Source organism: Salminus brasiliensis, chromosome 19, assembly GCF_030463535.1.
Source record: "Salminus brasiliensis chromosome 19, fSalBra1.hap2, whole genome shotgun sequence".
In the NCBI taxonomy this organism is placed as follows: domain Eukaryota; kingdom Metazoa; phylum Chordata; class Actinopteri; order Characiformes; family Bryconidae; genus Salminus; species Salminus brasiliensis.
In genome coordinates this window covers 6,008,958-6,029,152 of record NC_132896.1, presented here as the reverse complement: position 1 = coordinate 6,029,152, position 20,195 = coordinate 6,008,958, and the positions used below count along the sequence as shown (strand labels likewise).

Here is a 20,195-nt window from a genome sequence, read left to right as displayed (position 1 = left end):
TAAGGTAAGACATTTTTAAAAAGTTACATCTTGACCACAATTAACAGAACATGCTACTGCACCCCCTTCAGGTCCTTCAGAGGAATGATAATGTCCAGCTGGAACAGAGTCCTGAATAGGGGTCCGGGGGGCGGGTCCTTGGGTCTCTGGATCCTTAAGATCAGGAAGAGCAGACAGACAAAAATCCAAACCAGGACCATGGTGTACTGCTGCTGCACTGCTCCTCACAGTGGAGAACTGAGGACACTGACATCAGGTCCTTATTCTCAGCCTTTTATGCCTGAAGTTGGGAGAACGTGCCTTCCTATTGGAAGCTACTGATTCAGTGAATGACAGACAAACTTTTGATGCTTTGGACACCTTTTGTTATTAATACTATTACTATTATTATTATTATTTGCACAAGAAGTTACAGTAAAGACAAGCAAGTGAAAAGAGAACAAGAAAGAGAAAATATTCAGAGAAAATGAATAAAAGCCCAGAACAGGCTTGTACAAAGTACTTCCCTTAAAAAAAAATAAAAATAAAAAAATAATTAACAAACAGACAAAATCACAAAAACAGTTACATTTTGTATTTGAGTTTATTAGATTGATAGTAGATGAGTTTTAATTAAATAATTTATTATAATTTTACCTTGTTTTCTGCTCAAATTGCAAGGCCAGTTACCCACCCCCCCTCCATGTGAGCCAAATCACCAGAAATGCCCCTAACACTAGGAGGGTGACGACTAGCATGTCTCATCCAACACACATAAAGCAAACCGCCACCTCTATTTAAACTGCCACGGATACAGCATAGCTTGGTAGTCAGTGTGCTCGGATGGTCTGATTTCAGGTTCCACATCTCAGACTCTCAAGTCTTTTATTGATCCTCTGAGAACGTCTGCACTGCTGCCGGCTGGGCAATAATGTCCGATAATGAGGCCACCGGATGGCAGAGTATACCAGAAAGTTTAGTAAAGTGATTAAACTGAGTTAAGAACAGACTGGTGAAAGGAGTTCTTAAACACTGATTACATTGCTTTCTTACACTGACTCTTAAATCACCACAGAGAGAAAAGTGAAATGTGCTCTGGAATGGAAATCTGTATGAGTTCGGTCAGGGTCAACAGCTAAGCTGGTAAAAGATTGCATTTCCAAAAGGCTTTCAGTTAAACATCACGCACGCGCGCACACACACACACACACACACACACACACACACACACACACACACACACACACACTTAATTAAAAAGTTAAAAAAGTTAACTTTTTAATTTCCCTTTTTTAGAATGACAATACATGAAGAGCATCTGTAACAGTCAGCACTTAGCAACACCCCCTTTGGTAAATCTTAAAGCTTGTAAAGTTCAGTGACTTTACTGAAACTTGAGTGAGCAGCTTCAAGTTCTGAGGATCTCTCTGAACTCCTCTCTGGACATAAGCTGTGTTCTGTTCTCTCTACCTGAACACTAGCTGCTACTCATTCCTGCACGATACTCTCTGCTTACAACACCAGACTGGTCTGCCTCAGCATACACTCCTGAACTCTCCTGTTTTACTCTTCGTTTACATGCACAGCACATCCATCACTGCTCCACACGTTTGAATTGTAAATACTTCTTATAGCAGCTAAGAGACGTCTTAGAGAGAGTTCTTGTTTGGCATATTCAACAAATTGTTCCTTGCAAAAAGCTTCTAGATTCTGAGATTCCTGAGCTGTCCTGCTGTACTGGTCTTTCTGGCTATGTCAGCAGACTGTGAGACCCATGACAAAACCTTCAGCTTGTGCTTCTTGCTTTAAGGTGTATTAAGGATCATTATAGACCGTCGTAGAACTCCTCTTCTTTCATCCAAAGCTTTTATTCCCTATCATTACACAGCGAACTGTTGCCATCTTGGCAACGACAGAAAGCATGGCTGCTTTGTGTTGTGATTCTGTTACAAACACCTTTGTCACAGTCCTGCCTTCTAATACAGCCTTCAGTTTCAGACACAGCTACTATCATTGATGAAAAGCACAGAAAGCTATTGGAGTATTATAAGCGCACCCTTATAGGCAAGGTTGCTAAATGTGAATAAGTAAACTACAAGCTAAACCCCCCCCCCCCGAAAAAAATTACAATATGAAAACCCGGTTTCTTCCACCGTTTCTACCAATTCCCTCTGTAGTTTCTATGAAATCCTAATATTTAAGCAGTACAAGCAGAAACTGTGCAGTGCAGTGGGTTTAATGACCTGGACTAGGAAGCACTGTTCCAGTACACTAGTAAGAGTACAGGTATTTTTTTAAATTTTTTTTTTAAAAAGCCTACTTTACTGCCTCTAAAATAATCATATAGTCTTTAGGTGATTAATAGTGTAACCAGCAATCTCCTCATGTGGAGAATTACAAACTCATTTGGAGTAATGTTCCACATTTATTTAGCTGGCTGTCTCAGTCTGACCACCATCCTGTAGGGTTTGGGCCTGACTGTGATTCCAAACACAGGAGTGAAGTCCGGCTCTCCTGCATCTTCAGGCCAGAAGAACTGGAAGCGGCGAAGCAGAGTGACCAAGATGAGGAAGAGCTCCATGCGAGCCAGACCTTCTCCAAGACACATACGAGGCCCTGAGGACATGTAAGACGCATATGGTTTGTCAAAAATAAACAAATTAAAAAAAATGGTAATGGGGTCAGCCCTGGTAAATGAGTTTGCAGTGTGATTTACACTCAGGATCGCTCACCAGCAGAAAAGGGCAGGAAGGCCGCAGGCTTCTCGAACTGTTCCTGTTCATTCAGGAAGTTAGCTGGATTAAACTCATGAGGAAACTTCCACTGGCCTTCCTCTTTCAGCACTGAGGAGAGGTTGGGGATGATGAGAGTGTCCTGGGTCAAAAAAAATGAGGAAGAGATTAATAAAACATATCAGAGAGTAAAATAGAGACACTGAAAGTTTTTGAAATCTTTACCTTTGGGATGCTGAAGCCCATCAGTTCAGTATCTCTGCTGGTGCAGTGGAAAATACTCAGAGGGACGGTATTGGCAACACGCTGACACTCGTGGATCACAGCCTGAATGTACGGCATGTTGTGTCTGTCCTCATAAGATGCATTAGCTTTACCCTCCAGAACGGCATCAATCTCCTGTTGACATCTCTCTACAGGAACGTGAAAGGTACATTTTCCATGAATCTGCAAAAATTAATACAATTTCCCCTCAATCCTGACCAGCATTCCAGTGCATTCTGCTGAAAAGACACCCCATGACACAATCCCACCACCTTCACAGCAGAGATGGAACTGATCTAGTTATGAAAGGTCCCTCATTTCCTCCAAATATAAGACTTGACCAGAGCGTTTCATCCTGGTTTCATCAGCCCTTAGAATTGTGTTACTTATTTTGGAAAACCCCACACATCAGTATGCCTTGACATAGTCCTGTCTCTGAGGTGAACCAACAATGTCTGATGTTTGGAGAAACATCTCAAGTGTGAGCTGGGAAAACAAGATGCCCCTGAATTTCTAATTCATGCTTAAATGCTTTAAACAAATGACAGTTATCATCATGTTCAGTGTTTTATAGTTGGAAACCTTGGATGTCTGGATGAGTCATGAGGTAGAGGAATGCCGTTGAGAGGGTGTTGGAGGTGGTATCTGTTCCAGCAGCGTACAGGTCAATAACGTATCTTTGGAGTTGTCCTTCATTCAAGGAAGATTCATCAGCTCTTTTCTGTTGGATTCACATCATCAACAACATCATCATCATCATCATCATCTAATTATATTATTCTCTTGATTGCATGTTGGTACAAGAAAAGGGTGGAAGTACTATAATCAAATGAGCTCACATCCATACACAACTTATCCAGCTCATCCAGATAACAGTCGACAAAGTCTCTTGGGTCTCCTGGGACTCTTGTTGTGTTGTGGTTGCTGATCATATTTCCTAATGCTTTGTGAGACATCTTGCTATTTTCAAATATTTTCTTGAAGGGAAGAGGCAGACATCTCACCAGCGGAAGTGTATCATAGATCTGCAAGACAATAAGAGACACCACATTAGGTTTTGGAATAAGATAAACACACACAGTCATGTGAAAATATTAGGACACCTCATGAACACCTTTGTCTTTAACAGATTTAAACATCTGGACATTTGATCTTCATATGAACAGTACTGAGAGATGGAGAGAATACAACTAAACACAAACAACTGAGGACAGTTCTTTAAACATCATTTGTAAAATGCAGTTAATAGCAATGCAATTGTCTCATGAGGAAACGTTTCGGAGGAGCCTGTTGTGGTATGAGCTCTCCGAGACCTTCATGGAGAAGGTTGTAGATGCAGAGGAAACTGGGAAAGGTTTTAAAATGAGACAATATTATATCATAGTGATGAATCGTTATTGTGATGATATGCTTTTATAGGCATATCCAGGGTAGGATTAGTGCTTAATAAACACTAATCAGCTGCAGGTTTAATTAGACTGGTTTAATTAGATGAAGAGCAGCAGATGTTGAGTATAAATCACTGTATTCACACAGGAGAGGATCTGAATTATAGTTTATAAGAATCTGTCGCTACTGATGTTTTTTTGTTTGAGATTACATGTATTGTAATAAATATTGTGTATCGTGAAAAAGGTATTAGTCATATAGTTTTTTTACTATATCGCCCAGCCCCATCTTCAACAATCCTAAAAGGTCATCACGGGACCTACAGGTAGCTCTTGGCATGCAATGATACGATGACTCACCATTCCCCAGGGTCCGTTGGCTATCTTTGTGTTCTCAGTGAATATCTGAACAAATTTTTTAAGGGTTTCATCGCCGTAGTCATAGCGATTGCCAAATAAAACCAGGTAGATGATGTTTGCTGCAGCTTCATGGAACAAATTGTCAAGATTCATGGAGCCTCCTGCAATGTTCACACAGACACATATGATTTATGATGCAACTCTTTACTAACTGGCTGTGATCACTGGAGAAGTATCTGGTTGTTCTATAATAGTTAATAATAATAAAAATAGCTGAAGATCAGTTACCAGCACGTTTCTCTAAATGTGCAACAAGATGTTCAGTCTCTCCCAGAATCCTGTCCTCCATAGACTGCTTCCCCATTCCGAAGTTCCTCAGGGTGGTGAGGGCAAAGCGCCGATGCTCCTTCCATCCAGGACCGTAGTCAGCAAATATGACTCCTGTCACATTTCAGTCACATCAGTAAGTCATTTCAAAGTTGCTCTATTTGAGTGTTAAAATAACACAATCAACATGAAAAGAACTTTAAGAAACCGCAGCCTCTGACTGACCACAGTCTGTATAAAGTTACGATAGGCTGAGCACAGTCTGTTTGCCTGGTCAGACTGACCTTTCCCTTTCGACACATGGCTGACCAGGATGTTTTGCGGGCGTCCTGAAAAGTCTGCAGCCTTGGTCACCAGAGCTTCCTTCACAGCCTTCAAACCAGTGAGAATCACTGCTGGTCTTCCTCCGAAATACACACTGTAAACGTTCCCATAGCGCTCAGCAAACTGAAGACATGCAACAGACATGAAGAAGCTGCCAGTTATTTAAAATTACCAAGCAGACGGCAGTCAGGCCGGATTCTCCAGGACGTTACTCCAGGACAATTTAAATAAATTATGGTTTGATTAATTATTAAAAATGACCTTAAATAAGTTCATATTGTGGATAATGTCATAAAAGGTCATCTAGACAGGATGCAACTGTCTGAGATCAGACTGTAAATTAGTCTAGACATTAGAGCAAAAAGAAGCCTTACACAATAAATAAACAACAACAAATAAACCAACTTGGGTTTAGTGAGTGATCAGAAAACTGACCTGTGAAAAGAAAACAGTAAATAAATATTGCAATTAGTTTTAACTTGACCACAATTAACAGAACATGCTACTGTACCCTCTCCAGGTCCTTCAGAGGATTGGTAATGTCCAGCTGAAACAGATTTCCGAATAGGGGCACAGGCCGAGGACCAGGGGGGAAATTCTTGGGCCTCTGGACCCTGATGAAGAGGAAGAGGAGGCAGACAAAAATCCAAACCAGGACCAAAGAGCCCAGCATCGTGTACTGCTCTTCCAACGACACTACAGCTGCCTAAAGTAAAGTAGAGTAAAGTAGAGTAAAGTAGGGTAAAGTAGGGTAAAGGTGACTCCTTCTGCAGCTACTGAATCTGTGAATGACTGGAAACTAAACAGAGCTTTCACCTCAGCCCACAAACGTGCCAGTATTTAAAAGTTTGGACACGTGCTAAAGTGTCCTATTCAGTTAAACTGCAGGTAAATCATTCACAGGTGTGTCGAAAAGTCCAGCAACTAAGCAGAAAAATCTGTGTTTTTATCCCCAAAAAAGAAAAGGAAAAAAAAGTGCGTCACCACTAACTGAGACGGTGAGAGAGTGGCTCCACTGAGCATGTGCAAAGAAGTCTACGCAGTTAAGAGCTAGTGTGGCTTTAGCTGATGTAGCTCCTGCTGTTTGTGAAGTGCAGCTACAGCTACAAAGATCCCAAATAATCAATCCTTTTATTATTATTATTATTATTATTAACTTTATGTTGACATAGGTCTAACAAGATTTTTGTCCCTTAATAGCTTTAGTGATGCAGTAACAATCATTGGATTCTCTGGCAAAGTATTTGGTACTATAAATAAAAGAATTTACTACACGAGCAAATAAAATAATGTTACTGATTTATTAAGAGGCAAAAGTTTAGCTCAATCTTTCAATCTGGTCCTGAGGGCTACGCTACTGATGGTTACCTTATCTAGTTAGCCATTAAACTAAGCTAAGTGATCTTACAACACAGCTTGTGAGCAAGAATGGCTATTTTACCTTTTCTTGAAACCCTGCACACACACACACACACACACACACACACACACTGTGCGAAAGGTTATCTTTTCACTGCCTGCAGACAAGTCGGCCTAGTTCTGTGGCCCAGAAATGTAACCCAGCTCCATTACTTGAAGTTAACAGCAGCTGACCTTATGCTTGTAGCTCATGCTTGACATTTGACCCTTGAAAACTGTATGGTTTTCAGTCTGGTATATGGAAGTGACAAACTGTGAATCTCAAACAGGGCTGTGTTCTCTTTGAAAAGTAAATCCAACAGATTTACAGCAGATTTACTGCACATCACATCACCACCAGACTGCTGCTAAGTCTAACCAGGCTTTATGAAGCGGCCATCAGGAAAGGGCTGCCAGCGAAAGCGCTGTTTGGGGAAGCAGTGGTAGCTCCTCGTCATTTAGACCCGTGTGAACATGCTGTCTGGAAAATGATCACTCATCATGTGTGATTTTAATCAACAACTATTAATTAAACCAAAGCATAATTAGACTTAACTGTAGCTTAGCTACTAGCACTGAAACACTGATGTTTTCTTTGACAGAAAAGTGGGAAATGTAGCTTTGGCTGTTAAATGACGCTTAGATGAAGTTGAAGTAACTAAACACAAACTTTATTTAAGCTAAACAAGTTTGATCGAGGACGCAGGACGTGACTTGTGTGGACTTGGCACAGTCACATATCCCAGAATCCATCATGCTTCACACTGCAAAGTTAGCACACGGTGTCCTCCCGTCCTTCAGGAGTTTGTACTCGCAAGCCAAATTTGCAAAGTCACGACCACCAAGTACACTAGTCCGAACTGTGCACTCTGTATAGAGAATCCCCCTTATTTTAGTTTAAGTCATTTTACATCACTACACTGACTTATGAGGAAGGGAGGCAACAAAGCATATTTTAGTTTCAGCATAGAGAGCATTAGACTGAGCTCTTGTGTCCCTGAAGGACAACTTTCTGAGCTTCGGGCAAATCATGAAATCTGATTGTTTTTTTTCCTTGTTTTTTTTTTTTTCCTTTTCTTTTCACCCCTAATGTTTGTCCACTGTATCAGAGCATGCTCAGTCTGGACAATCAAATAATTACCAGACGGTTCAATTTTTAAAAAAAATAGAGGGCTCCTGTTTGACCTCAGTGTTTTTTCTTGACTTCCATGACTTTTAATAGAAATTTTAAATCACACGGAGTTTCTTTCTAACAAATATAGAAAACAACACTCCTTAACCTCTTAGAAATCTAAAAGTACTTTTATGGTGCATGCAGTGCGTGGATAATCCACCAGAGAGCATCCATGAATACATGTATCTATTTATTTTATATCACTGTTTTTATTTATATTATTTAGTAATCTAGATAATTAGTTATTTAATTATCACAAAGGCGTGTAAAGGGTATCAGATACACTTGGCCTTAAATGGTTAATTGTCACGAGTCCTGTAATTATATTATAAATACTATCAATCATATGTGCTGAACCTTTAATTTAATTTAATTTAATTTAATTTTTATTAATTTTTTAATAATATATTGAAATAGATGGAAAGTCATTCGACTCTCAAAACATTCAAATTACACTACGTGAATCCCGGACCTCTAATAATGTCTGTTTTATGAACGACTCTGAACCGACTCTTTATTTAATGAATCAATCAAACAGATCAATGAAGGTCTGTCGCCTGTTAGCGATGTTTTGAGTTAGCTGGTATTTACATGGTGTCAGTAGTGATGTTCAGGCCATATACCTTCATCAACAGCGTTACAGCCAGGTCGACAGAAGACAGGCTGACCAGACGTGCTCTGTTTGGGATCTAAAAACGCGCGCGGCTGGGTGTTCTGTCGAGTCGTGCTACCCATCGAAAGGTGCTACGTAGCCGCTCTGCGCATGCGCAGACCCACACGCTTCAGAGCTGCCGTGTGTTTTTCATGGTAGTGCAGTTTTCCTCGGCTGCCTGTATTTCTGCTGGGAGCGTTGTTTATTTCTGATATGGCGCTTTTAGCCTGTCAGAATATCCTACCTACACTTTCATTTAGGCAGCTGTTTCTATAAATAATATATATTTATATATATAATATATTTATTATATTATATATATATAGATATAGATAGATAGATAGAGAGAGAGAGAGAGAGAGAGATAATCAAATCAATCACACAGTCACAGCCTGTTGGACACAGGAGGACTAACCAGTGTCCAGTAAATCAGTTAATTTTATTTTATTAATTATTTTAATTTGTAAATATTTTATTATTTATATGTATATGTATTAGGGGGAAACTCTTATTTTGCTTTTTTATGAGTTGATTTGATTATATAAGTGATTAAGGCAGTTTATTAATGTTAATAATAATGTATTATTTATATGTATATGTATTAGGGGGAAACTCTTATTTTGCTTTTTTATGAGTTGATTTGATTATATAAGTGATTAAGGCAGTTTATTAATGTTAATAATAATGTATTATTTATATGTATATGTATTAGGGGGAAACTCTTATTTTGCTTTTTTATGAGTTGATTTGATTATATAAGTGATTAAGGCAGTTTATTAATGTTAATAATAATGTATTATTTATATGTATATGTATTAGGAGGAAACTCTTATTTTGCTTTTTTATGAGTTGATTTGATTATATAGGTGATTAAGGCAGTTTATTAATGTTAATAATAATGTATTATTTATATGTATATGTATTAGGAGGAAACTCTTATTTTGCTTTTTTATGAGTTGATTTGATTATATAGGTGATTAAGGCAGTTTATTAATGTTAGTAAAAGTAAATATGTCTTACTATTCATTAACATAGCTGCATGATTTTAGAGCCACCCTCACACAAACACACTGCCATGGTCTCACAGCTTAAATCCTCCCGGCCATCAAAGGACATCTTAACCATGGTGCTGTCCTGCTGTTCTTGCCAAATTCCTCCTCACCTCACAGATCCTGATTGGTTGGTAGACATGCACACTTTTCTGATTGTTCAGCTGGTCTGTCCTACACTACCTGAAGCCGAAATGATTCAACTGAATCAGACATTTGATTCATTAAATTGAAAGATTCAAAAGAAGCAGTTCAGCACAATAAAGCCTCCCCTCAGTGGCCTCCTTTCACACAGAGCAGAGAGCAGCACCACTGCAGGCACAATGCTGAGCTGGGTCCTAGTTTGGATTTTTATTTACCTCTTTTACTTCTTCATCAGGATCCAGAGGCCCAAGAACTTTCCTCCTGGACCCCGACCATGGCCCATATTCGGGAACTTGTTTGAGCTGAATATGGTCAATCCTCTGAAGGACTTTGAGAGGGTACAGTACTGTGTTTCCTTCATTCTGGACTAATCAAAACACAATATTTATATTGATTCATTTAACATTCAGGAGAATGTAATGATGCACATTAGAGTTGAGGGCAGTATGAGGGGGAAACGCTGGCCTCTAAAGACAGACCTCCAACTATGTGTGTACTGTTTCTTGTTTACCAGAGCAGAACATTTGGTAAGGTGTGGGGTGGTTATAAATGTCCAATGAGGCATACAATATCAGCCTCAGCTCATCAGCCTAAATATTTACCTCAAAATGATTGTAAACCAAAATACCATGAGTATTAATCACATACACATCTGTGACATCTGCAACTGTGACCTCTTTGTGATCATATCTCTTCTTAAATGGTGTTTTCTATGTCTTTAGTTGGCCAGGCGCTATGGGAACGTTTACAGTGTGTATTTGGGAGGAAGACCAGCAGTGGTTCTCACTGGTTTGAAGGCTATGAAGGAAGCTCTTGTTACTAAAGGAGCAGACTTTTCAGGACGCCCAGATAACCTCATACAAAGCCATCTAACTCAAATGAATGGTAAAGTCTATCTGAAACAGTAGTTCAAACCTCTCTGTACAACTGTGGTCAATCAACGTTGTTCTTATACTTGCACTATATGGACAAAAGTATTGGGACACCTGCTCATTCAGGTTTCTTCTGCAAATCAAGGGGATTTAAAGGGATGTTTTATCATCCCCAACTCCCCAGCTCATCCCAAAAGAATTGGATGGGGCACCAACCATCATTCCAGAGAACACAGTTCTTCCACTGTTACACAGCTCAATGCTGGGGGGCTTTTATACGCCTCTAGCCCACACCTGGCTTTAGGCAGCATGGTGCTAATGGGTTCATGTTCATCTGCTCTAGAGAGTTCTAATCTATTGGCAATGTTTCTCTATAGATACTATACAAGCTGTCCACCAACATTTGGACATATAGTGTACATACCAGTGATCCTTTGGTCATAACAATGCAGCAAATGGCAGCTGAAGGTTAAAGCGTGGAGTTATTTATACGAGTCAAATGTGACAGGGGTTGTAATGCTGGACTACGGTCCTGCATGGAGGGAGCATCGGCGCTTTTCCCTCACCACCCTCAGGAACTTTGGCATGGGGAAGCGCTCTATGGAGGACAGGATTCTGGCAGAGCTCGACCATCTTGTTGAACGCTTGGAGAAAACAGCTGGTATTACCACTCAGAATTATGCAATCATATTTTCTGAATTCAGTTCAGTCGAGATGATTTGAGATGAACGACTGCGTTTCTTAATGATTTACATTTGTCTGTGCAGGCTTTGTGAATCCTCAGACTATGTTCCATGAATCTGCATCAAACGTCATCTACCTGGTTTTATATGGCATTCGCTATGAGTACGAAGATAAAACCCTCCAGGAGTATGTGACCCTCTTTGCCGAAACTACAAAGGTTGCCGGTGGAGCTTGGGGAATGGTGGGGTATTAAATTATTATGCATAGAAATTTCTCATTTCATATTGTGGAGCTGCGCTCATGTAAATAAATGAAACAATCAAATCATTCTGAAAGCTCCAACCAGCACCAGCATGTTCATACTGACCCCCCGCACTCATCCTGTCCTCCAGCTGTTGTATCATTAGTAATTACTGAACAACTGCACACAGGCATTGATTTTGCTTCATTCAAAATATCATGTCAATACATATGAGTACATCATATTGACAAAAGTATTGGGACATCTGCTAATTTCTTTCCAAATCAAGGGTATTAAAAAGAGTTTGTCCTGCTTTTGTTGGACTAATTGTCTCTACCCAGGGAGGAAGGCTTTCTACTAGATTTTGGAGGAGTATTGCTCAGAGGCTTTGATTGCATTAAGCAACAAGAGGTCAGGATATCCGGTAATCATGACCTCACTTCATCCCCAACTCCCCAACTCATCCCAGACATACTGTCTGGAGCTCCTCCATCGTTCCAGAGAACACAGTTATTCCACTGCTCCACCTCAAAATGCTGGGAGGCGCTTTATAGCCCTTCTAGCCTACGCCTGGCATTAGGCAGCATGGTGCCAATAGGTTAATGTTTATCTGCTCCAGAGACACAAGCTGTGTGTGTGTGTATTTGCACATCTATGTCAGCAACAGGTACAACTTAAAGTAGCTGAATGCATCCAGTAGGGGTGGGCAATATGGCCAAAATATTATATCACAAGACGTAGACATTTTCAGGATTCACAATATTGATCCCGATACACATGATACACACAGACAAAATGATTTCTCAGATTTCCCACCACTAGTGTCCACAAACATTTGGACATATAGGGTTGGTCTCACAGACGGGGACTAGGCTTAATCCATGTCTGGGAAACTGACCCATAATAGTGTAAAGCAACAGTATTACTTACACAAATCACTATAGAACAGGTAGCAAGTTCCAACAGATCTGGATAAAACATCACTTTAATTGTATAACAGTTAAAATGTCGTTGTTTCCAACAGTTATACGACATGGTTCCTATGGTGAGATCGCTTCCCCTTCCCTTCAGGAAGGCCTTCAAACATTTTGAGGAAATCAAAAAAATGATAGCAACCATGGTTGAAAAACACAGGAAAACAAGAGTCCCAGGGGAGCCTGAAAGCTTTGTCGACTGCTATCTTGATGAGCTGGAAAAGGTATGAGTATTTTAACTTGTGATTAATTACAGAATATTGTTGTTATTAACGCCATTCAACTTTGACACTATTAATAAATGAAAACATAAATATAATAATAGCACAAAAAGTAAGAAAATTTGCTAAATTTGCTAAATTAGTTCTAGGCTTCTTGGCAATCAATGGTGTACCGTTGGAAAGCCTGTTGATTTCCCTTTTAAATGGTGCCACATTTGTAAGGGACATGCAGTTGTGGGATCTGAGTATTTGGGTTACGCCCATGAAAAATTGGCCAAGTCTGCTCTGCCAGTGCCAATCAGCTCATTCTGTCATTGACTCGCGTGAGGTTTGGTGGACTGGATGATTGAAGTTTGAAGAAACAAGACATATTGGCAATTTAACAATGTATTTATTTAACAAACAAGAGCCTTAATAGTGTGTGGAAGAACCATACACAGCCACAACAGCCTGGCACCTCCTCCTCATGCTGGTCACTACAGCATCCCATTCTTCAACCAACATTTGTTGCAAGTCAGCCAACGTGGTTGTGTTGGTCCCTCTGGCACGAACAGCACGCCCAAGCTGGTTCCACAAGGGTTCAATGGGGTTGAGGTCAGGACTGCTGGCAGGCCATTCCATCCTCGCTACTCCCAAATTCTGGAGGTAGTCTATGATCAACCCCGCTCTGTGGGGGTGAGCGTTGCCATCTTGGAGGATAAAGTTCGGTTCCAGATTAATATGAGATTGCTGCTGGTTGCAGTTTATATATAGTTTATCTATATATATATATTGAAGAGAATGTTTCCTTCATCGCAATGTACCACATCCTCACTAGAGAGCATTTTGAAAGAAAAACACTTTTTGAAGACACTTTTTTAGATGATGTTTTCTGTTCAGTAGAAAGGAAATAATGGAACCTACTTCAATGATGCCGACCTTGTGAGGACCATCATGGACCTGCAAGGGGGTGGGACAGAAACCTCTTCCAACACCCTCCTAACAGCGTTCCTGTACCTCATGAAACACACAGACATACAAGGTTTGAACTATAAGATCATACAGTGCACTATTAAACACTATTAAAAATCCTCATACTGTTTCTTCCATTGCTTGGTTGATCTGCTGACCACATGGGATCATTTGTCCTCTGTCTTATGTTTGTAGAAAGATGTCAGCAGGAGATTGATGAGGTTCTGGAGGGTAAAGCTAATGTATCTTTTGAGGACAGACACAACATGCCGTACACCAATGCTGTTCTCCATGAGTGTCAGCGCATTGCCAGTACCTTGCCCTTGAGCGTACCCCACTGCACCACCAATGATACTGATCTGATGGGCTACAGCATCCCAAAGGTGAAGATTCCCCTCCTTCCCTTTTGTTTTACATCATCTGAACTCTTTATAGACTTTATAGATTTTTAATTTCCATTGTTGTCTTTGAACCAGGGTACTCTCATCATCCCCAACCTTCACTCAGTACTGTACGAGGAAGGCCAGTGGAAGTTTCCTCATGAGTTCAACCCAGCCAACTTCTTGAGTGAGCAGGGCCAGTTTGAGAAGCCTGAGGCCTTTGTTCCCTTTTCTATTGGTGAGTGAGTTCTGAGCAGGGTCAGTTAACAGTAAGAATCCGTTACTGACTGTAATGGAGAGAGTAGCATGCATAGTGGGGAAAATAAGTAATTGATACACTGCCCATTTTGCAAGTTTTTCCACCTACAAGGAATAGAGAGGTCTGTAATTCTCACCGTAGTTGCACTTCAACTGTGAGAGACAGGATCTAAAAAAATCTGCATGAAATGCATATTTAATACAGTAGAAAAACAGAAAACTGCACAAACTGCAGCAGTCACTTGGCCCACTCCTCCTCTAGATCCAAAAATGCTTCTTGAGGATACACAGCCAGTTGCCCTGGCTGTGGGTTTCGGGTCATTGTCATGCTGGAAGACCCAGCCACAACCCATCTTCAATGCTCTTACTGAGGGAAGGAGGTTGTTGGCCAAAATCTCGCAATACATGACCTCATCCATCCTCCCTTCAATACGGTGCAGTCGTCCTGCCCCCTTTGCAGAAAAGCACCCCGAAGTAGATGTTTCCACCCCCATGCTTCACTGTTGGGAAAGTGTTCTTGGGGTTGTACTCCTCCTTCTTTTTCCTCCAAACACGGCGAGTGGAGTTGATACCAAAAAGCTCTATTTTGGTCTCATCTGACCACATGACCTTCTCACATGCCTCCCCTTAATCATCCAGATGGTCATTGGCGAACTTCAAATGTACTGGCGTGAGCATGGAGACCTTGTGTGCCCTGCAGGATGGCATAGTGTGTGTTTGCCTATTGTCCTGTAGCCCATCCCAGCCATGTGCAGGTCTACAATTTTGTCCCTGGTGTCCTTAGACAGCTCTTTGGTCTTGGCCATGAGTGTGTGGACAGATGTCTTTTATACAGGCAACGAGTTCAAACAGGTGCAGCTAATACAGGTAATGAATGCAGAATAGGAGGGCTTTTTGAAGAAGGAGCCAGAATTCTTGCTGGTTGGTAGGTGATCAAATTTTTAGATCAGATTTTTACACTTCCCATCTGTAGGAGCATGAAAAGCCAATTCTTGCAGTTTGAATGGGCCAATTACCCAACCCATATATATTCTCCCTCTATTACATACCTGCAGTGCTCCCGACACTGGGAGGATGAAGACGGACACACGCCTCCTCCAACATGTGCGCAGCCAGCCATCGCCTTTTTCTGAAGAAAAGCCTTTTTGAGCCCGACCCCAGCTCTCTGCTAAATGAACAAATCGTACTGATATGTGTTTTCATGTCCACAGGACCCCGTATGTGTCTTGGTGAAAGTCTGGCTCGCATGGAGCTCTTCCTCATTTTCGTCACCCTCCTGCGCCGCTTCCAGTTCTTCTGGCCTGAAGATGCAGGAGAACCGGACTTTACCCCTGTGTTTGGAGTCACACTCACACCCAAGCCGTACAAGATGGGTCTCAGGCTGAGACAGACATGCAAAAACACTTAGAACCTGCCACAGAATGCCAGCATAATCAAGTCTTAATACCACTGAATACACAGTTTAACAAGATAATCTGGATAATGCAGGACATTTCTCATGAACTTCACTGTCTGATTCACATGTTGTTATGAAATAAAGTTGGATTGGAGACTTGACCCTTAAACACAGCAGCTCTCCACTGATTTAACCATGACCTTCTACACACCTCAGCAGCTCTTTACTGGACTAAGAGATGTGTCACATTTTCTGTACACTTTGTAGCACAGTTATCTGATAAGTGCATCATTCTAGTAGCTATAAAAGGCATAAAACACTCGCCTCTTTGCTACAGCTCAGTGTGTAAGCTCATTAAACTAGTGGAAGCAACAGTGATAAACAAACTCTTTGGATGTCCCTGTTGACCAATGAAAAACATATTTATCCATTTTTGTCTATTTTTAGTTTTCTTCACTGTTTGAACCCTGTAGCTGCTCCGTACACCATGTGAATAATTCTGGATGAATGGACCAATAGAAATGCTCTAAAGGACTTGGAATAAACTCTTATTTTATATTAACTTCCATTCAAAGTTAAGAACATTGTTGCCTCCTCCTATGAAGTGACCATTTTGGAGATACATGTATTTCAGTTTATTAAGATAAAATTTTAACTTATTTTGGAAAACTCTTTTTTGAGTTGAACTCAAGTCCTCAGGAATGTACAATATGGATTTTCGCAGATAGCAAGCTAGTCATGGTTGCACATTGCCAAGGTGTTGGCACCTTGCCAATGTAGATGGTGCTTGTTGTTACATCACGGTGGTTGGTGTGGCGCAACAGTTAAACACCACTACCTGCCAGTGAGCTATTACACCCTGTGGGAGACCGGGGTGCTGTGCTGTGCTATACCAATAAGAGTCCTCGGGCAAGACTCCAAACACTGCATTGGCTCACCTCTGTAATATGAGTTACCTTGTAAGTTGCTCTGGATAAGAGCGTCAGCTAAATGCTGTAAATGTAAATGTCGTTGTCTTGAAGTGGAAGCTGCTCTAGCTTTGAGCTTTTGTCCTGTGTCTTTTTCAGGAGATGAAAGCTCTAGCGAAGTTTCTACCAGGAGACTCTCATGCAGCGTCACCTGTGTTTAGCTGGTTGTCTCAGTCTGTATGGCCTGGGTCTACACTGTGAGTCCAAATCTTCTCCTGCATCTTCAGGCCAGAAGAACTGAAACCGGCGCAGTAGAGGGAGCAAGATGAAAAAGAGCTCCATACAAGCCAGACACTCACCAAGACACACACAGGGCCCTGTGGACATGTACGTTCTCCAGGGCAGTGTGTGTGTCTTGGTGAGGGTCTGGCTCGTATGGAGCTCTTCCTCATCTTACTCCCTCTGCTGTGCCGGTTCCAGTTCATCCAGAGTACTCAGGCTGGACCTGAGTTAATACCATTATACCATACCAATACTAGTATACTGTAGTACCATCTCAGCTCCACTGCGCTCACCGTGCTTATGGACAGGTGGAGCAGTATCTGACACATGTAAAGTCCACTTTGGCCCACCGGCATGGTGGAAGCGAAGCAGCGACAGCCACCCAAACCTGGTATTTGCTGTCCAACACTGCCTTTGCATTCTAGCCCATTTAACCCCGTCTGAGTGCATTTTTTCCAAGGCTGGCTGACCTAATGACCCAAAGCCCCCTATTACCCAGAAATGCAGACAAACTTGTCTAGCAAACCATATGAAGAAGGTGTAGATCACCCCACACCCCACGCTTGATTTCTTTGATGCTGTGGTGCTACTATAACTGCGCTGCTTGTTCAAGTTGTTACAGTTCGTTATGTTGAATATGAGGTTATTCATTTAGTTGTATTTAAATCACCTTTATCTTCTCTGTAATCCATAATAATGTCTGAGCAATTTGTAATTATTTTCAAAGCTATAAAAAGTTTGTTGTTAACAGAAATGTGTGTGTTGTAAATTATTTACCGCTGTAACCCTAATGACCCAACCCGTCCCACCACCACCACCACCACCACCAACCCCCTCAACAACCCCCCACGCCCACAACAAAGCTTTGAATATTCGCTTCTAATTGGTGCCAAATCTCTAAAAGGGTAATGGGGTAATGGGGTCGGCCCTGGTAAATAGTTTTGCAGTGTGATTTACACTCAGGATCTCTCACCAGCAGAAAAGGGCAGGAAGGCCTCAGGCCTCTCAAGCTGTCCCTGTTCATTCAGGAAGTTAACAGAATTGAACTCATGAGGAAACTTCCACTCATGCCTCCTAATCACACCTTCCTCACTCAGCATTGAGGAGAGGTTGGGGATGATGAGAGTATCCTGGGCCAGAAAGAAAGAGGAAGAGATGAATAAAAGATACCAGCGAGTAAGATGGGATGCTGAAGCCCATCACTTCAGTATCTCACACTCAGAGGGACGGTATTGGCAACACTGTGACACTCGTGGATCACAGCCTAAATGTACGGCATGTTGTGTCTGTTCTCAAAAGATGCTTTAGTTAATAAATAAAAAAAATAAAAAATAAAAGAAATTTGAACTTAAGAAAGTAAAAAAAAAACTTGAATCTGCAAAAACGAAATCAAGACATTTTCCCCCCATCCTGGTCAGGATTGACCAGCATTCCAGTGAATTCTGCTGAAAAGACCCATGACACAATGCTACCACCTCCATGCTTCACAGAGGAGATCTGGTCTAGCTATGAAAGGTCCCTCATTTCCTCTTGACCAGACAGTTAAATCCTGGATTCATCAGCCCTTATTTAATGTGGTACTTATTTTGGAAAACCCCACACACCCCTTCACCATTCATCACCTGAGGTGTACCAACACTTTCTTGGACCCCAGGGTCAGCTGTGGGTCTTCATGAAGACAGAGCTGCTTCTTTCTAAATGATGTCAAATCAACTAAATTCACCAGAGAACAAACATCTCAAGTGAGAGCTGGGAAAACAAGATGCCCCTGAGCTCAGCTTCAAGTGTCACTGCAAAGAAAGGAACAAGGGCTGGTAACTGAGGAAGTGAGGAAGTGTAAGTGAGGAAAGAAGTAAGGGGTCACACAAACTATAGAAAACAACACTGCTTAACCTCTTAGAAATCTAAAAGTTCTTTTCTGGTGCATGCAGTGCATGGATAATCCACCAGGGAGCATCTATGAATGCGTGCATTATGAATAAAATCATTAACAATGAATGAATGCATTTGTTTTATATTACTATTATTCTTTATATCCATCTAATAATCTATATAATTAAATATTTAATTATCACAAAGGCATTCCAGGGGTCTCAAAATCCACTTGCGCAGACCCACACGCTTCAGAGCTGCCGTGTGTTTTTCATGATAGTGCAGTTTTCCTCGGCTGCCTGTATTTCTGCTGGGAGCGTTGTTTATTTCTGATATGGCGCTTTTAGCCTGTCAGAATATCCTACCTACACTTTCATTTAGGCAGCTGTTCCTATAAATATAATATATAGTTAGAGAGAGAGGGAGAGGGCGAGAGAGAGAGAGAGAGAGAGCCCAAACAGTAAAGTAAATCCACAGAAATCAGTTGGAAATCCAGTGTTTTTTCTCTGTGGGATTAAGTGGACCAAATATTCTGAAAGGTCCAAAAACACTAAATCAATAATCAAATCAATCACACAGTCACAGACTGTTGGACACATGAGGACTAAGCAGTGTCCAGTAAATTAGTGGATTTTTATTTGTATTTATATATTTATAAATATATTTATTTATATTTTTATTTATGTATTTTCAAATAATGTATTATTTAGATGTATATGTATTAGGAGAAACTCTTATTTTGCTTTTTTATGAGTTGATTTGATTATATAAGTGATTAAGGCAGTTTATTAATGTTAATAATAATGTATTATTTATATGTATATGTAGTAGGAGGAAACTCTTATTTTGCTTTTTTATGAGTTGATTTGATTATATAGGTGATTAAGGCAGTTTATTAATGTTAATAATAATGTATTATTTATATGTATATGTATTAGGAGGAAACTCTTATTTTTCTTTTTTATGAGTTGATTTGATTATATAGGTGATTAAGGCAGTTTATTAATGTTAGTAAAAGTAAATATGTCTTACTATTCATTAACATAGCTGCATGATTTTAGAGCCACCCTCACACAAACACACTGCCATGGTCTCACAGCTTAAATCCTCCCGGCCATCAAAGGACATCTTAACCATGGTGCTGTCCTGCTGTTCTTGCCAAATTCCTCCTCACCTCACAGATCCTGATTGGTTGGTAGACATGCACACTTTTCTGATTGTTCAGCTGGTCTGTCCTACACTACCTGAAGCCAAAATGATTCAACTGAATCAGACATTTGATTCATTAAATTGAAAGATTCAAAAGAAGCAGTTCAGCACAATAAAGCCTCCCCTCAGTGGCCTCCTTTCACACAGAGCAGAGAG

The 20,195-nt window shown here is 40.7% G+C and overlaps 2 protein-coding genes across 3 annotated transcripts; one reads left to right on the top strand and one right to left on the bottom strand.

Moving 5' to 3' along the window:
• Positions 1 to 1,267: 1,267 nt before the first annotated feature.
• LOC140541597 (cytochrome P450 2D3-like) lies at positions 1,268 to 8,667 on the bottom strand. The gene is made up of 10 exons (XM_072664316.1): positions 8,570 to 8,667; positions 5,886 to 6,080; positions 5,335 to 5,497; positions 5,012 to 5,164; positions 4,724 to 4,884; positions 3,815 to 4,000; positions 3,558 to 3,696; positions 2,937 to 3,124; positions 2,712 to 2,853; positions 1,268 to 2,595 (listed from the first exon to the last, which is right to left on the bottom strand). Exons 1-10 carry the CDS (start codon positions 8,573 to 8,575, stop codon positions 2,405 to 2,407), a joined length of 1,524 nt encoding a protein of 507 aa, XP_072520417.1. The 5' UTR covers positions 8,576 to 8,667; the 3' UTR covers positions 1,268 to 2,404.
• Positions 8,668 to 8,685: 18 nt separating this feature from the next.
• Positions 8,686 to 15,937, top strand: LOC140541598 (cytochrome P450 2F2-like). 2 transcript variants are annotated; one of them, XM_072664318.1, is made up of 10 exons: positions 8,686 to 8,753; positions 10,027 to 10,129; positions 10,514 to 10,676; positions 11,172 to 11,324; positions 11,431 to 11,588; positions 12,613 to 12,786; positions 13,666 to 13,804; positions 13,930 to 14,117; positions 14,211 to 14,352; positions 15,584 to 15,937. In XM_072664318.1, the coding sequence occupies exons 1-10, from the start codon at positions 8,710 to 8,712 to the stop codon at positions 15,778 to 15,780; spliced, it is 1,461 nt and encodes a 486-aa protein (XP_072520419.1). In that variant the 5' UTR covers positions 8,686 to 8,709; the 3' UTR covers positions 15,781 to 15,937. The 2 variants fall into 2 exon arrangements, with proteins under 2 accessions (XP_072520419.1, XP_072520418.1); XM_072664317.1 differs by lacking the exon at positions 8,686 to 8,753 and having other exon boundaries at positions 9,864 to 10,129.
• Positions 15,938 to 20,195: the final 4,258 nt, after the last annotated feature.

Coding starts and splice junctions, on each gene's coding strand:
- LOC140541598 (XM_072664317.1), top strand. CDS start 9,971: ATGCTGAGCTGGGTCCTAGTTTGGATTTTTATTTACCTCTTTTACTTC. Junction 10,130..10,513: donor CTCTGAAGGACTTTGAGAGG/GTACAGTACTGT, acceptor CTATGTCTTTAG/TTGGCCAGGCGCTATGGGAA. Junction 14,353..15,583: donor CTTTGTTCCCTTTTCTATTG/GTGAGTGAGTTC, acceptor TCATGTCCACAG/GACCCCGTATGTGTCTTGGT.
- LOC140541597 (XM_072664316.1), bottom strand. Junction 4,885..5,011: donor ACATTTAGAGAAACGTGCTG/GTAACTGATCTT, acceptor TGAACATTGCAG/GAGGCTCCATGAATCTTGAC. Junction 2,596..2,711: donor CTTCCTGCCCTTTTCTGCTG/GTGAGCGATCCT, acceptor ACATGTCCTCAG/GGCCTCGTATGTGTCTTGGA.